At 36.1% G+C, this 16,683-nt stretch overlaps 1 protein-coding gene across 2 annotated transcripts in view; it reads right to left on the bottom strand.

The window, feature by feature from the left end:
• Window positions 1–16,683, bottom strand: part of GLRA3 (glycine receptor alpha 3) — a 138,262-nt gene that overhangs the window by 37,192 nt on the left and 84,387 nt on the right. For both annotated transcript variants that reach the window (XM_028521086.2, XM_028521085.2), the window contains exon 6: window positions 5,201–5,338. In XM_028521086.2, the coding sequence (XP_028376887.1) occupies window positions 5,201–5,338 (138 nt within the window). The remainder of the gene's footprint in view (window positions 1–5,200; window positions 5,339–16,683) is intronic.

Below are 16,683 nucleotides of genomic sequence, written 5' to 3' on the forward strand. Positions count from 1 at the left end.
ATGGATGAAGCAAGAAAGAAAAAGTAATAAAGTTACTATAGCCAGAAATAAAGCAGAGGACATTGCTACTGACCTAAGAGAAACTAAAAGAGTTATAAATGAATAATATGGATAACAGTATGCCAAAAAGGTTAATGAGTTAGATAAAATGGAAAAATACATAGAATGATATATGTTATAGAAACTGACTCAAAAAAACAAAGACAATCTCAACAGACCTATAAAAAGTAAAGGACTTGAATTACTAATTTAAAAATTTCACACAGGGAAAACTCAAGGTCAGAAGAAGCCTGCTGAATTCTATTAAACATTTAAAGAAGAATTCATAGCAATCCTTTATAAACTCTTCCAGAAAATAGAAAGCAGGGAACACTTTCTAAATCACTGAATGAGCTCAATATTACCTGTAATATTGAGTAAATATTTACTCAATAAAACCAGGCAAAAACATGACAAGAAAAAAATAGAGATAATTTCTTTCATGAATATAAGTGCAAGCCCCCAGCAAAATACTAGCAAATTGAATCCAACAACGTGTGAAAAGGACTATACAGCGTAACTAGCTGAAATTTATCATGAAATGCAAGCAAACTTGGTTTAACATGCAAGATCAACAAATGTAATTTGCTATATTAAAAGAATAAAGGCAAAAATCATATGATCCTCTCAATGGATACAAAACATTTGTCCAAAAGATGGAGGTGTAGGTAGATACTCCGCACTTCCTTGCACAACCAAAATAAGACAACAACAATTTAAAAATAAAAAACAACGAGAACTGACAGAAAATTGAACTACATGGAAGTCCCACAACCAAGGAGTTAAAGCCGACATATTCATCGAGACTGGTAGGAGGAGCAGAGTCAGGCAGCAGGGCAGAGAGGGGTCGTGGCAAAACAGTGTCTGGTGGACCCAGCCCTGGTGGGCAAGGCGGCTGGCAGTTCTGGTGGTCCCACATTTGCATGCAGATAAACCAGCAAAACTGGGGAGCAAGACAGACCACACAACCTGGAGTCCCAGCATGGGGAAATAAAGCCTCAAATCACTGATTGAAAATACCTGTGGGAGTTGAGGTGCTAGAAGAGACCCCCAGCCTCACAGGAAAGTTTGTTAGAGAGACCCACAGGGTCCTACAACATACACAAACCCACCCACACGGGAATCAAAACCAGAAGGGCCCAGTTTGCTTGGGGGAAGAGGGGGAAGTGACTGAAATCCAGCAGAGAGCGGAGCAAGTGCCATTGTTCCCTCTTGGACCCCTCCCCCACATACAGCATCACAACCCAGCAACTGGGTTGCCCTGCCCTGGTGAACACCTAAGGCTCCACCCCTTATACATAACAGGCATGTCATGACAAAAAAATAGCCCAAACAAAAGAACAGATCAAAGCTTCAGAAAAAATACAACTAAGTGATGAAGAGGTAGCCAACCTATCAGACATACAGTTCAAAACACTGGTGATCAGGATGTTCACAGAATTGGCTGAATTTTGTCACAAATTAGATGAAAAAATGAAGGGTATGCTAAGTGAAATGAAGGAAAATGCACAGGAAACCAATAGTGATGGGAAGGAAATGAGGACTCAAATCAACATAGTCGACCAGAAGGAAGGAAGAAACATCCAATCAGAAAAGAATGAAGAAATAAGAATTCAGAACATAAGGAGAGGCTTAGGAACCTCCAGGACATCTTTAAACATTCCAACATCCGAATTATAGGGGCACCAGAAGGAAAAGAGGAAGAACAACAGGTGGAAAATCTATTTGAACAAATAATAAAGGAGAACTTCCTCATTCTGGCAAAGGAAATAGACTTCCAGGAAGTCCAGGAAGCTCAGAGAGTCCCAAAGAAGCTGGACCCAAGGAGGAACACACCAAGGCACATCATAATTACATTACCCAAGATTAAAGATAAGGAGCTAATCTTAAAAACAGAAGGTCAAAAGGAAAGAGTTATCTACAGAGGAATGCGCATAATACTGTCAGCTGATTTCTCAAAAAAGACCTTACAGGAAGAAGGGGCTGGAAAGAAGTATTCTAAGTCATGAAAGGCAAGGACCTACATCCAAGATTGCTTTATGCAGCAAAGCTTTCATTTAGAATGGAAGGGCAGATAAAGTGCTTCTCAGATAAGGTCAAGTTAAAGGAGTTCATCATCACCAAGCCGTTATTATATGAAATGTTAAAGGGACTTATCTAAGAAAAAGAAGATAAAAGACATGTACAGTAAAATGACAGCAAACTCACAATTATTAACAACCACACCTAAAAAAAAAAAACTAAGCAAACAGCTAGAACAGGAACAGAACCACAGAAATGGAGATTACATGGAGTGTTAGCAACAGGGGAGTGGGAGAAGAGGGGGGAAAAGGCATGGGGAATAAGTAGCATAGAGGGTAGGTAGAAAATAGACAGGGGGAGAGTAAGAATAGTATGGGAAATGTAGAAGCCAAAGAACTTGTAAGTATGACACATGGACATGAACTAAAGTGTGGCGGGGGGAGTGTGGGTGGGAGAGGGTGTGCAGGGTGGAGGGGCATGAAGGGGGGGAAATGGGACAACTGTAATCACATAATCAATAAAATATACAAAAAAGAGAAAAAGAAGAAAAAATTGTCAAAAATCCAACGATGCTTCATAATAAAAACATTCTAAAACCTAGAAATAGCAAGGGATTTTCTCAACCTGAGAAAGGACATCCATGAAAAACCTATAGCTAACTTCACACTTAATGGTGAAAAACAGAACACTTTCCTACTGAGTTCGAGAAGGCAAGAATGCATTCTCTTGTCACCTTCATGAAACATTGTACTGGGAGGTTCTAGCCAGGATAATGTAGCAAACAACTAAATGAAAGACTTTTAGATTGAAAAAGAAGTAGTAAAACTATCTTCTTAAGCAGAAGACATTATCTTGCATATAGAAAATCCTTAAGAATGCACTGGGGTTAAAACATGCTACCACAAGGATGAACCTCAAAAACATTATGCTAAGTGAAAGAAGCCTGTAACAAAGACCACATATAGTCCTATTTATATGGAACACCCAGCAAATACAAAGCTGTAGAGACAGAAAGTTGCTTAGTGGTTGCCTAGGGTGGCTAGGACTGCTAATGGAAATCAGGTTTATTTTTTTTTCAGGTGATACTATGTTCCAAAATTACAAGGATGGTTGCACAGCTCTGCAAATATACTAAAAGCCATCCAGCTATATCCTTTAAACAAACCAATCTTACAGTATGTGAATTATGCCTCAATAAAGTTGATTTCTTAAAATCATTCTTCAGCTATAAGATGAATGAGATATGAGGATATAATGTTTAACATGGCGACTACAGTTGATAATACTGTATTGTATCACTGAAATTTGCCAGGAGTCTAGAACTTAGATGATCTCACACACATGAAAGATAAAAGTGTGAGGTGATGAATATGCTAATGAACTAAATGGGGGGAATCACAGTGTGTATATGTATCAAGTCACACATTGTACACTAAATTTTATGTCAATTGTCCCTCAATAAAATTGGTGGGAAGCATTCTTGCTGATGTAGATCTAAAAGAAAATTTTCCTGCTCACAGCAAAACTGTTCCTCCGCCCTTCCTCCTGGAGGACAGGCTTTAATATTTTCCCATGCACAGACACGTTTCCCCGGATGAAATCTAATCTTTATTATTTTACTTAATGAACATTTTTGAGCATCCATGCACTATAGCAGAGCCCAGAAATACAGAAATGAAGGGATACAATGCTTAGCTTTATAAACTTATGGTAATGAGAGAAACAGATAATATATACCAGTACGTAAACATGTACATTGAAGATATAATTTCAGGTAGTGAAAGCAGGAAGAGGAAGGGGAGTGGATTTGGGTATTTAACATGTGCTTATAAGGAAGAGTCATTTGAAGAGTCGATGTTTGAGCAGCCCTACAGTATGTGAGAGGATTAAGTTTGGGATAATCTGGGGAAAGAGGTTTATGTATGGAAGAAAAAGCAAGTACAAAGGACCTGAAGCAGGAATGAGTGCGGCGAATATGAGAACGCAAGCCACCGTGGCCAGATTACAGAGCAGGGCAGAGAGAGACAGAAGAGGGCTTTGAAGAGACGGGCAAGAAACACCACCAAGTGTGTGGCTGTTTGTTTTGGCAGCCTGAAATCAGCTCTAAAGACTTTTTAACATTTCTCTGAAAGTTCTTTATCATTGCACCTACCCCTATAGAGTTGAGCAAGGACACTGGTATTAACCCCCCTGCTTTTCACTTCGTGTTGAGATGTTAAACTTGAACTCTCTACTAAATTAATATCTACCCCCCAACCCCAAAGACATGTGGTAAGGGGTGAGAAAATGTCAGTGACTTTTTCACCAGAGACTGTGAATTGATTAAGGAGATAAAAAGATTTGGGGCTTTGTACAGTAAAAGGTCAGATCACAGTTCTGGGAAGCTCTAAGCCCAAGAGGAATCAGTTAATGCAATAAAATGATAGAGACAGCAGCTCACACTAGTGGGAGGCCACGCACTAACCACACGGGAGTGATGCCTCCGCTGAAGACAGTTTAACAGAATTTGTAGGAATGCGCTAGATAGTTAGAATAGATATTATGGGACTAGCCCGTGCCACTTGAGAGAAGTAAACAGATCTCAGGAATGTACAACTGTCATATTAAATCTTTCAGTCTTTGATGTGAATAACTATATTCGACATCTATCCTCAAAAGCAAAAAGATACTGTGTCAGTGTGAATAGTAGATGCTTAAATAACAACACCTTAAAATGTAAGAAATTGTGGCCAAATGTTTAGGCAACTGGTGTCTTAAAAAATAAAAAAGCAATTTCTTTCATTTTGTTAGCAAATACCATGTTTACTGCCCAGGATAGGTTAAAAAGTACATTTTATTTCTCACATAGAAATTAAAGGAATTCTTTCAAAATACCATTACTATGTAATTAAGGGCTTTTCACATACACACAAAAAAATTAAATATAATTAAACACCAAGCATTTCTTTGGCCCCATATAAACAAATTATATAATAATATGCAATGAGTCAAAGCATCTATAAGTTTCCATTTTCTGCTCTATTACTGGGTAAAACATTAAGCCACGGTGAAAATAATTAACCTAACACTACAATTAAGTACCATCTGACTACCATAAAAACCCAAGTTGTAAGTGAAATGAAGAATACTCAAGCCCTACCTGTGTTGTAGTGTTTAGTGCAGTATCGTAAATCTTTCTCCTCTTTCAACAGAAACTGGGGCAGAGTGAGTTCTTCTGCCACTTGTACAGGTGCCTCATCTTGCCATTCAAAAATGAGATCATTCATTGTGTATCCAACTAGGCAAAACATAAGTAAAATATTGATAGCATTAAAGGACATTCAAAGAAGTGAAACACACACACACTCTCCTTGCACATTTTACGTGGGACGGGAAGACCAAACACTGTCTTCTTAACTCTATCAATTGAACTATACCATCTCGCAATGCCATCTCATGAAAGTCTTCTGAAATCTATCATGTGGAACATTCATCAAATGAGGTAATAAAATGTAGTAAGCTACTAATGCCTGTAGACATCTTAAAGGACATGCATACGAGTATACATTCTTTTCTTGGTATAGGCAACTGCAGGGTTAATTTGACAATTCATTTTGGTTCTACTCCATTTGATTTCCCTTCACCTTCTCTCAAATTACCCAGGACTCTTTCAACAAAAACTGAAATTGTCACTGGTTAGGAATGACCTCAACTATCACATTTGTGGGGGTAAAGTCCTAGAGCTGACACCCTTCTTGATTAAATAATTAATTATTTTAGTTTATGGTATCTGCTTTTATGTTCCAAGCCCCAAAATGAACAAAATGATATTTTTAAATAGAAATGTCCGCTGTTCAGGAAAAATCGGAGTAAAAAGAAAATCCATATAGAATAGTTTGTAGAGGCGGAAACTCTTGCACTTAGTAAATTTGGAATAGCATTAACTCATGTATTTTGCAATAATTAAGTATCTTTCAGCAAATTAAATTTTATATTTCTATTGGAGAAGAACATAAAAAAGAAGAATTTTAGCTTTTTCTCCCTTCCGATTAAGAATCTGTTGAATGTACCCTGGAAAGCTGCTGCAGAAAGAGACCCAGAATGGATGGAACCTGTGTGGGAAGCGTTGTTACAATGCTCAACCACCATGGAGGCGGAAAGAGAGAGGAAGCAGGTCTAGCCTCTGAACTAAGTCAAGTGGTCAGGCAAAAGAAGCAGGAGCTCTAGGTCCAAGAAGCAACAAACAAGGGAAACTGTCCCCAGCAAATTTCTCTGTGGCTTATATTGTAAGGGAGAGGCTGTGAGAGTGATTAGAATCAGCTGGAGTGAGCCCATTAGGCTGAACAGAGCAATGGGTAGGAAAGGAAATTGATCACCCTCCCCCTTCCTGCCATAGCTGGGAAAGAACCTCCCCAAAAGAGCCGAACTGATCTAGCTGTGGTGAGAATGACTGACATCAGAGACCCAACCGCACCCATCTGACTCTTGACTATACCTAGCAGCAGCCACCCAATGGCAATGGGGATGGTAGTAGCAAGGGTGCCAGTGATTAGAGGACCTCCTTATTAGACTGTCTGGGATTCTGCTGGCCAAGTTCATAGCAGCAGTACCATCAGTGTAACTAACAGCTCATTATGGAGCAAGCACTGTTTTGGTAGAGTTTGTCAAGTCATCCAGGCTACAGGGGGACATCTGCACTCTGGTTCCAGACAAATATGGAAGCTATAGGATCTGCAAGACCACTGGACTTAGCACAGCAAGGACTTGTGCTGGACTTGCTTATACTGAAATGCATTCATTGAACTCCTCAGTTAATGATTTGGCCTCTAATTATAGAAGGCTTTTACTTTTTTACTCATAAGTCCTTAAATAGCAATATATCAATGTGCCCTTTATAAATACCATTTTAGCTAGAGAGAAAAATAGATGTACATTTCTCAAGGATCAAAAGATAGTAAAACAGGCACTACTTTGTTTCCAGGTAAGACATATAATTTATCCTTCCATACCTGCCATCACTAACAACAAAATATGGGAAGTTTGGTCCCAAGTTACGCAGATAAATGCAGAAATGAACTGAAACCTCCTTTTCTTTCTACATTCTAAATTTCTCTTAGGGTCTTCTGTGAAAAGAAACCAGCTCCCTGAAACTCCTTCAAAGGCCAGCTTTCATTAGTCTCTGATGTAATTTATAGGTAGCATATTTAGCTTGCTGTTAAGTTAAATAATCATCTACACAAAGTGATTTAGGTATGGGCATTTCATAATCAGCAATGCTTCTTCATTATGGTCCATAAAATATTTAAATTTGAAATCAGGAGAAAAATAATAAGATGACATATTTAAGGGGTAATTCTTCTATTCTGAGTATTTTCCTAGATATCCAAGGAAAATAACTAAATGGGAATTTTGCCTCAATAAACCTTCAAAAGTAACTTTAAAAGAATCAGTACTCTTCTACACAGTTCAAAGTGTTTTAGCATCCTTATGCTTTTGGTTGACAGACTATTATACAAGTCTGAAAGTGTAAAAAACAGACTAGCTAATGAGATCAGTGGTGTGAGTTGAATTGCCTTGTGCTATAATAAGCTTCACAACAAAAAAATACTTCATAGAGGTAGCAAAAACCTTAACACTAACTTCAGCTAGAAATCTCGTATGGGTGCTGCAGTGAAACATGTAAACAAATGGCTCGATGCAATCAAATATTTGTTTCTTCAACAATTATTTATGGAGCCCCCACTGTATGTAGAGCATCCTGCACAGCTTCAGGGCACATGAGGTTATGACCAGGTAGAAAATAAGTGATATGGGAGAGGTACAAAGCAGAGTATGCTTTCAGAAGGGGGACCTTCAGTACCCACTGAGGCCTCATTTGGTTTGGACCTTGAGGAAAGGCAGGACCTGTGTGTAAAGAATGTGAGAGGTGAGGCCCTCAGGCAAAGGCATGCTATAATCCATGGAAAGCAACTGCAAACTCCCAAGGTTTATAACAGGTACAGCAATAACGTCATTTGTCGAGAGCCAGTCTGCATAAAGGAGCATATGGGGTGAAAACACAAATTCATGTCAGATTGTGCAAAGTTTAAATTCTAGGCTGGAAACTTGTCTTTAAAGTTCCCTGTGGGCAATGATAAACAATTGAACCTTTTGAGCAGCGGAGTGACGTGACAAAAAAATGTGCTTTAGAAACATTATTCCAGCAGGCCCTTTCATAGAATATCACAAGATCTAAACAGCTTTCATAATCATAAAGACATAATTTACTTTTTCCACTGTGTTGACATTTGCCCAGATGGTAAAAAAAAAAAAAAAAAAAAAACAATAGTGGGTAAAAGTTCTGGTGCTTTAGCATAATTAGAGGTCATGGTGGTTATTGTATTCTTTACTGCCATATATCACAGCAAGAACAATGCCCTTTTATTTAAGAATGTTCTTGACCCTCAATGGATAATTTTATCACATTTTTGGCCATTATATAAATAATTTTTTACTATGCTGAGTGTCAAAATGGGAAGTATATAGCAAACATGTCATATTGTAATATGATAATTCTTTTAAGGAAAAGCACTGGTGTGATTGATTGGCAGGTTAAACAAGCTGGTTTTCCTTGAAACACCATTATTGCTTGAAAATAAATGTTTGGCAATACTGTGGTTATTATGATTAGGTATATGGCAGACCATTCTCTTAAAAATAAAGGAAGTGAGTTAACCTATCATGCCCAGGTTAACAACTGACAATATTTGTCATCAATGATAGGCTTCGTGGTTTCAAGTCATAATTAGAAATCTGAAAATTTATAATCCCAGTACTTAAAGATTTCTTGATATGCTTCCTTGGCAACATTAACATATGTGACCTCTCGATACGGTACAATGATGTGTCAATGTTTGGAAAATTTGAATAACTCATTAAACCACTATTTTCTAAATGACCAAAGCATGATGTTAAGAATCTTGCATAAATAAAAGATCCATTCAAAGTGCAAAATAGAGACGTGGATTTTAATTCACAAGAGTATGAAGAGTTCATTGATATGGTTTCCAATTTCACACTGCAACTAATCTTTAAGCAACTACCACCTGCCTAAACTAAAGAAAAGATTTCTGTGTGTGTGTTTTGGGGGGGGGGGGTTGCATATTGCAGGACTTCCTTGTTTTAAAGGTTGAATAGCTTTCTGTTGCATGTCTGCACATTTTCTTTATCCATCAGTCTGTTGATGGGCTCATAGGCTGTCTCTGCCCCATGGCCATCATGAACAGTGCTGCAGTGAGGCCAGGAGGACTGACATTTCCTCATGACCATGAGTTCAGTTCATTCTTTCAGACGTCCAGAAGTGGGACTACTGGGTCATTTGGTAGTCCTACTTTTAATTTTTGCAACAACAGGGATAAACCATAAGAATATTTTGCTAAGTGAAATAAACCAGTCATAGAAAGATGACTATTGTGTGATTTCATTTCTATGAGGTATCAGAAGAGTCAAATTCATAGAATTAGAGAGTGGAATGGTGGTTGCCAGAAGCTACAGGGGAAAGAAATGAGAATTACTAATGTTATTAGTAATTTTATTACTAATCTCTTTAGTAATTGGCATAACATTTTATTCAAATGAGATGAGGAAGCTCTAAAGATTTGCTGTACAACCATGTACTTACACTGTCACATATTGCACACTAAAAATGGCTGAGGGTAGATCTCCTGCTAAATGTTCTTAACACAATAAGATTAATTTATTTTTTAAAAAAGGTGAATATCCCTGGCTGGTGTGGCTCTTTGGATTGAGTGCCAGCCTGAGAACCAAAGAGTTGCTGGTTCAATTCCCAGTCAGGGCACATGCCTGGACTCTGGGCCAGGTCCCCAGTGGGGGCACACAAGAGGCAAGCACACATTAATGTTTTTCTCCCCCTCTTTCTCCCTCCCTCCCCCCTCTCTAAAAATAAGTAAATAAAATCTTTTAAAAACGATATATAAATCAGAGCAAAATAATGTGGAAGAAAATTTCTTACCCAATTAATTAAATTAGGATTCTAATTTACTGAAATATTACGTCTTATTTATATTCCTAATGGACCACTGCCAATTAAAATTTTTCATCAAAATTAGAAATTAAATATGTATTTAACAGAAAAGAAAAAATTAAATAAATGTTTTGTTTCCAGTCTAAGTCACTGACAAATAGCTACGCCACAGTCTTTGCTTATCTCTCATGTCACTAGAGCAGGCTTCTCTGATGATCTTATAAAATACTTGTCCTCCAATCAGTCTGCAAGCCTCCCTTTCCTTTTTATCTTTCCCACAGAACTTATCCATGCCTGGCATAGTATATACTGATCAAGTTTTAATTTAGTTTATTGTCTACATAGCTTCCTAGAACTTCAATTTCATAAAAACAGAGACCATTCTGTTTAAGTCACTGGCATGTTTTCCAGTAACTAAAATGGTATGTGGCTTGTAGCAGGGGCTTGAATACTTGAATTATAAACAGAGAAGGGGAAAAGAGGGAGTGTGTGTGTGTGTGTGTGTGTGTGTGTGAGAGTGTGTGTGTGTGTGAAGAGTTTATTTTAGGGTACACTGAGGTGCTAGCAGGAGGTGCAGGTGTTGATGCTAACAAGTCTGAACACTGACTTATATATTGAAACTTGTTGAAATCATGGACCTATATATTCCAAAGGAGATCAGGGTTGAAGATATATGTTTGAAAGTCATCTACCTACAGATTATTTTAGAATTACAGATTATCTGAGATTATTAAGAACAATAATACATAAAGAAAGAAAAAGTGATAGGAAGAATCTTAGAGAATGTCTTGGAAAAATAAAGGTAATTAATGGAAAAGTAATAAACCAAATAAGAAATTCAAGAAGGCACATTTCCACTAAATATAAGTGAGAGTTTTCTAAAAGAATTGTGTGACAGTGGAATGGATAAGATGTTTCCCTCAAGCAGAGGCTGGGAAGTCATTTGCCAAGAATGTTATAAAAAACACGCAGTCATTGTACTAGTTAAAATAGATGAAACCCAAAGCTTTGTCCGAAACTTCTGATTTTCTAATATAATATATAGGTTACAAATCTGTCCAATTAAAGTGCATTAGAAAAAAGAATAAGAAACATTTGGTACTGTTATAAAAACAGAAAGACTGATCAAAGGAATCACACATAAAGTTTAGAAAGAGATCTAAGTATGTACAAAAAATTTTTTTAAAAACTGTGCTAATTGCAAGTACCACCATTAGGGTGGTAGAACATAAAATGGACCACAGTAGTATGGATGTCTGCAGGGCTAAAAAATAAAATGTAGACGTAATTTTGAGAAATGCACAAAGGCATCTGGAGCTTGAACTTCCTAAATGGTATATTAGGAACTACTCTAGAGTGTGCAATGCCAGAATGCTACTCACTGTTCAGCATTTGGTAGAGACATTGATACCACGAGGAGACACAGCAACATGGCTGTGACAGCCTTATAGACTGCTTCATGACTCCCATGGACCCAGACACTGTTTCATAATACTGTATGGCAGAGGGTTTCCTGCAGAATTTATAATATGGAGCTCATCAGCCGTGGTATATGGGGAGCTTGAAATAGATTTATTTAAAATCTTTTAAAAATATGTACAATTTCTTGCATACAAGCATCTTTAAAAAATATACTCCTGATATTCATAATTAATCATAATTTGAAGCAGAAAAATGGGTTAAATAGGTATGCAATTTATATACTATAGAAGTTTGCAATCAAAAGGAAAGAATTGTCATTTTTATCTTGGGATTTTTCTGGCCCTCTGGAAAAAAAAAAGCATGCAAATTCCCAGTCGCTCACTTCCCCCTCATGTCATTAGATAAGAAAATAGTTTTTTTAAACTCTAATTAAACATACAATATGGGAAAGATACTTGTCTAGAAGATATCAGAAGACAGAACTTTATGATCATTTTAAAAATTCATATCTGTTATTAGAGAATTGCAAATTAAAACAACATACCATTGTAAACCTATTGGTATGGCCAAAATCCAGAACACTGACAACACCACATACTGACAAGAACGTGGAGCAAAAAACTCTTTCATTGCTGGTGCAAATGCAAAAATGTTAGTCACTGTGGAAAACAGTTCGGCAGTGTCTTACAAAAGTAAATGTACACTTACCTTAAGATTCAGTAATCATTCTTTAGTATTAACCCAAATGCATTGAAAACACACCCACACAAAAACTGTACACAGATATTGTAGCAGTTTTATGCATAATTGCCAAAACTTGTCCAAGATGTCATGCAGTAGGTGAATGAATAAACTGTGACCCATGCAGACAGTGAAATATTATTCAGTGTTATAAAGAAATGAGCTAGCAAGCCCTATAAGGACATGGGGGAAACTTAACGTGCATATCACTAAGTGAAAGAGCCAATATGAAAAGCCTACGTACTGACTTCAACTATGTGATATTAGGGAAAAAAAGGCCAAGCTGTGGAGGCAGTGAAAAAATCTAAGGTTACCAGAGGCTTGGGGAGGAGGGAAGAAAAATAGACAGAACACAAAGGATATTTAGGGCAGTGAAACTATTTTGCAGGATACTAAATTGGGATATGCATTATGTATTTGTCAAAACTCAGAGAATGTACACCACCAAGAGTGAACTGTAATGTAGGTGCATGGATTTTAATAAACAGCAAAGCATGTGGGGTACCAATGCTGAGAGAGGCTGTGCATGTGTGCATGGGCAGGGCTGTGACGGGAAAAACTGTATACTTTTTTAAATCAATTTTGCTATGCAACCAAAACTGCTATAAAAAATAATGTCTATTTAACAAAACAAATCTAATCAGTAAAGACATGCAAATATTACAAACAAGGAAAAATCATATGATTGTGATGGGGCCCTGGAATTAATTTTTCTCATCCATTAATTTAACAAATAATTACTGACTGCCTGCTCCACATGTAAGGTGCTGGAACCACAAAATGACCTGACTCCAGTCAAGATGCTCAGAGAACAGTGGAAGCTGACAGTGCAGCAGATGAACTGACAGACTGTGAAGTCTGTCAGAGGCCAGCGGAGAGGTCCGCGAGAGAGCAGGAGAAGAGCCCTCACTAAACTGAAGGATGAGGGCAGAGAGAGAATCCGATACTCTTCCCAAAGGTTGACTGCAGGGATGAGTAACAATGATTCAGGTGTAGCAAGATTAAAGTAAATATTTACTATATTCAGATGTGGAAAATAAAGAGGCACTTGTTTCCTGCTGTTTGTAACTGTATCTAAATATGACACCTCCATTCCATCTGATTAAGGTGGACTTGAGAGGCAGCAACTCAAATGGACCACTTAAAGATGACTGTCTCTTTCTGGGAATTCAGTCTTAAGAGAAAATTTTCAGACTTTCAAGATTTTTCTTTTTTTTCCTTTCTCTTAGTCAAGAAGTCACTTGGTTAAGTGTAAATCACACTCTGTTTAAGTTGCACATTCGCCATCAGCTTTCTTGTGAAATTTGGCGCCTAATTTTTAAGTAAATATGAACTTTTATCTCTTTAAGCAGCATCTGTTTCAGAATTTACAGTCCTTTAAAGAATACTGCCCTGAATGATCATTTGATATATGCAATTGCTGGCAGAGTATTTGCATATCGTGCTACAAAAAACAAGTTTTTATTTAGAGCAGATGATATTTTTTCTGAAATAATCTTTTTTGATATCAAGTTTTCTTGGAAAAGTGCATAACAGAAAATTTGCAAGCCATTAAGTGATTTTTGGCTTGTTTCAGTCTCATTTCCTGCTTCAAAGAGAAAATTGGTTAAATTAATTTTAAATGAGCTTAATTTTTAAATCCAAATCTGCAATCCAAGCAACGCTTTGGTAATTACATTTGTTGAAGGTAAAATACCTAATGTTCTTGTAAATCTTATTGTAAAGTCTCTCTTAAGTTTATTTAAAAAGTTCAACATTGAAAATAAATATTACTTATTTGTAATGGAGCTGAATGAAATATTTGTTGAAATTCATCATCGAGGTAAAACTATGTCCTTTGTAAATAAAAAACCTATGGGGTTGTAGTATTCTTGGAATTAGCTGTGATACATATAATTTGTTTTCTATTCATAAACTCTTGCATTCTATCAATTGATGATAAGCTGTAGCTATCAAAATTTATAACATTTTAATGTAAACACAGAGTAACTACACTATAATTTTGTGTGTGTGTGACAAAGCTGATATTGAATTAAAGTCATATCTCATGATGGCACAATATGTTTTCTCTATTTACTGCTTATCATTAGTTAAACTTTTTTAAAGTTTGACTATTTGAAAAACTATTTGTAAATCAAATTATATGTTCTGCAATGGTATTGAACTTTTGGTAAACTGGTTCTCTAAATTTTGGTTGTATTTGTTCAAAGTGGGTTGGAAATATTTAATCAAATTATTTTATGAAAGGAGTGCTAAAATTTTAGATTCTAAAGTTTTTTAGCAAATAGGATTCATAAAAATGAAGTTTCTAAACAAGAACACATTGAGGTGTCAAATAATGCACTTATTTTTTAAATTTGAGAACAGTGCTTTGGAATACCTTATCTGAAGGAAAGATTATATTAATGGACTGCTTGTTTTTAATAGGATAACTAATAATGAAATGAAATAAAATGAAGATGGCATATGTTCCAGCATCTAAATTAAGTAAAGAATTTAAAAAAGATTTCCTTTCTCCTAGTCAAGAAGTCGCTTGGTTAAATGTAAATCACATTCTGTTCATTCTGTTTAGGAAATTTTTCCTAAATAGAAGCAACTAATTTGACTGAATTTTGTCCTATAAACATATTCATTCCTAAAAGGTACTCTTATTCAAGACAAAGACAGTATCTGTAAAAATATATGGGCTAAAATAAGTTGCCTATTTCAACAAAAAAGTAAAGCCAAATTCTGAAATTATCAAGTATTTTAGCTATATCAACTATGTAGAGATCATTTTCTCAATAAAAATATTATAGTCTACACAGCAGGACCAACTGACAGTGTCAAAAATTTCAAATGTAAAAACTAAATAATTAATAAGTTTTGAAAGATAGAAAAGATTACAATGAAAGTAGAGATGTGCTATGGTCTTCAGTAAGAGGACTCATCATCGTGAAAATGTTATTCTTCCATAATTGGTCTACACTTCAATGCAATTTAAATAAAAATCTAATGTAATGTTCAACTGGAAATCAGTCTGAAGTGTAAAAGTCTATGCAGAGCAATGGCATGTTCTGAAAAGTGGGGAGTCAAGGAGCAGACCTGCCGCACAGAGGACAAAACACACAAATAAAGCTGCAGTGTTTAAGCGGTTTCAGGTGCGGAGGTTCTGCACCGATTAGACAATGGTTCAGAACAGAATCCAGAATCAGACCCATGTATGGACATGTAATTGATTTGAAAAGTGACATTTCAAATCAATGTAGAAACATATTTAATAAATAATAGTAGGAAAAATTTCAATCCACTTAGAAAAAATGTTTTACACAAAAATACAATTTACTTGTATTTAAAATGTAAATACAACCTGTAGTATAAAATTCCTGGGTTAAATATATATTTTTGTTATTTTGGATATATGGCAGGCATAATTTATAACATTATGTACACTTATATATTTGCAACCCTCTGTAGTATGAAAGGGATCATAAAGTTAAAATGTCACGGATATATACAAAATAACACATATAAATAAAAATAAAAAAACAACCTCACATAAAATCAGAGAAAGCTTACACAGGAAAAAGATGGGAGAAAGAGTGATGTTCTCTAAACATGTAGAGCAAAGAATGCTGGACGTCAGGCAGATAAGTTATAGTGGATTACAATTTCACATTCATGAGATTTGAAAAGAAACCTTAACATCTCAAACAAAATCATGTTAATAGGTTTTACACAAAATATTTCTAATTATCTGTATATTATGTTTGAAATGCCTTTTATCTTTTAATCATAGAAAGTGTGTTTATACACACACAGAATTGGAGAAAAGGGGTCATGAAGCAAACTTCAGAGTGGATAACAGTGAAGAGAATTTTAAGTTGAGGGTAACGAATGATTTTTTGTTTTTCAGTTTCTAGTACAAGCATGTTGATTTTTTTAAGATTTTTTTATTTATTTATTTTTAGAGAGGGAAGGGAGGGAGAAAGAGAGAGAGGAACATCAATGTGCAGTTGCTGGGGGCTGCGGCCTGCAACCCAGGCATGTGCCCTGACTGGGAATTGAACCTGCAATGCTTTGGTTCGCAGCCTGCGCTCAATCCACTGAGCTACGCCAGCCAGGAGCATGTTGATTTTTGAAGACACCATTCAAATGCATTATATTATCATTTTCAAAAATCAAATGATCTTCAGTCATTTAAAGATAGCTTGAAAGAAAAAAGGGGCTATTGCTAAGTACTTTATATCATGCTGTAAGATAAATACTAGTTCAAAGGAAGAATGTGGACTGAAAAATTATTTAAGTTTAAAATGAGTTTTGAGATGTATTAATAAATCATAGATGCACATTTAGTTTGTAACTGAAGTAGAATCATATTTGACTGAGTTTTCTCAGTTGGAAGAAAAGAGGGTGCTGTGGAGAGACTAAGATTTCTGGGTTTGACCCAGCTTGCAAATGCTTATGTTTTCAACTAG

The sequence above is a fragment of the Phyllostomus discolor genome, chromosome 8, assembly GCF_004126475.2.
Source record: "Phyllostomus discolor isolate MPI-MPIP mPhyDis1 chromosome 8, mPhyDis1.pri.v3, whole genome shotgun sequence".
In the NCBI taxonomy this organism is placed as follows: Eukaryota; Metazoa; Chordata; class Mammalia; order Chiroptera; family Phyllostomidae; genus Phyllostomus; species Phyllostomus discolor.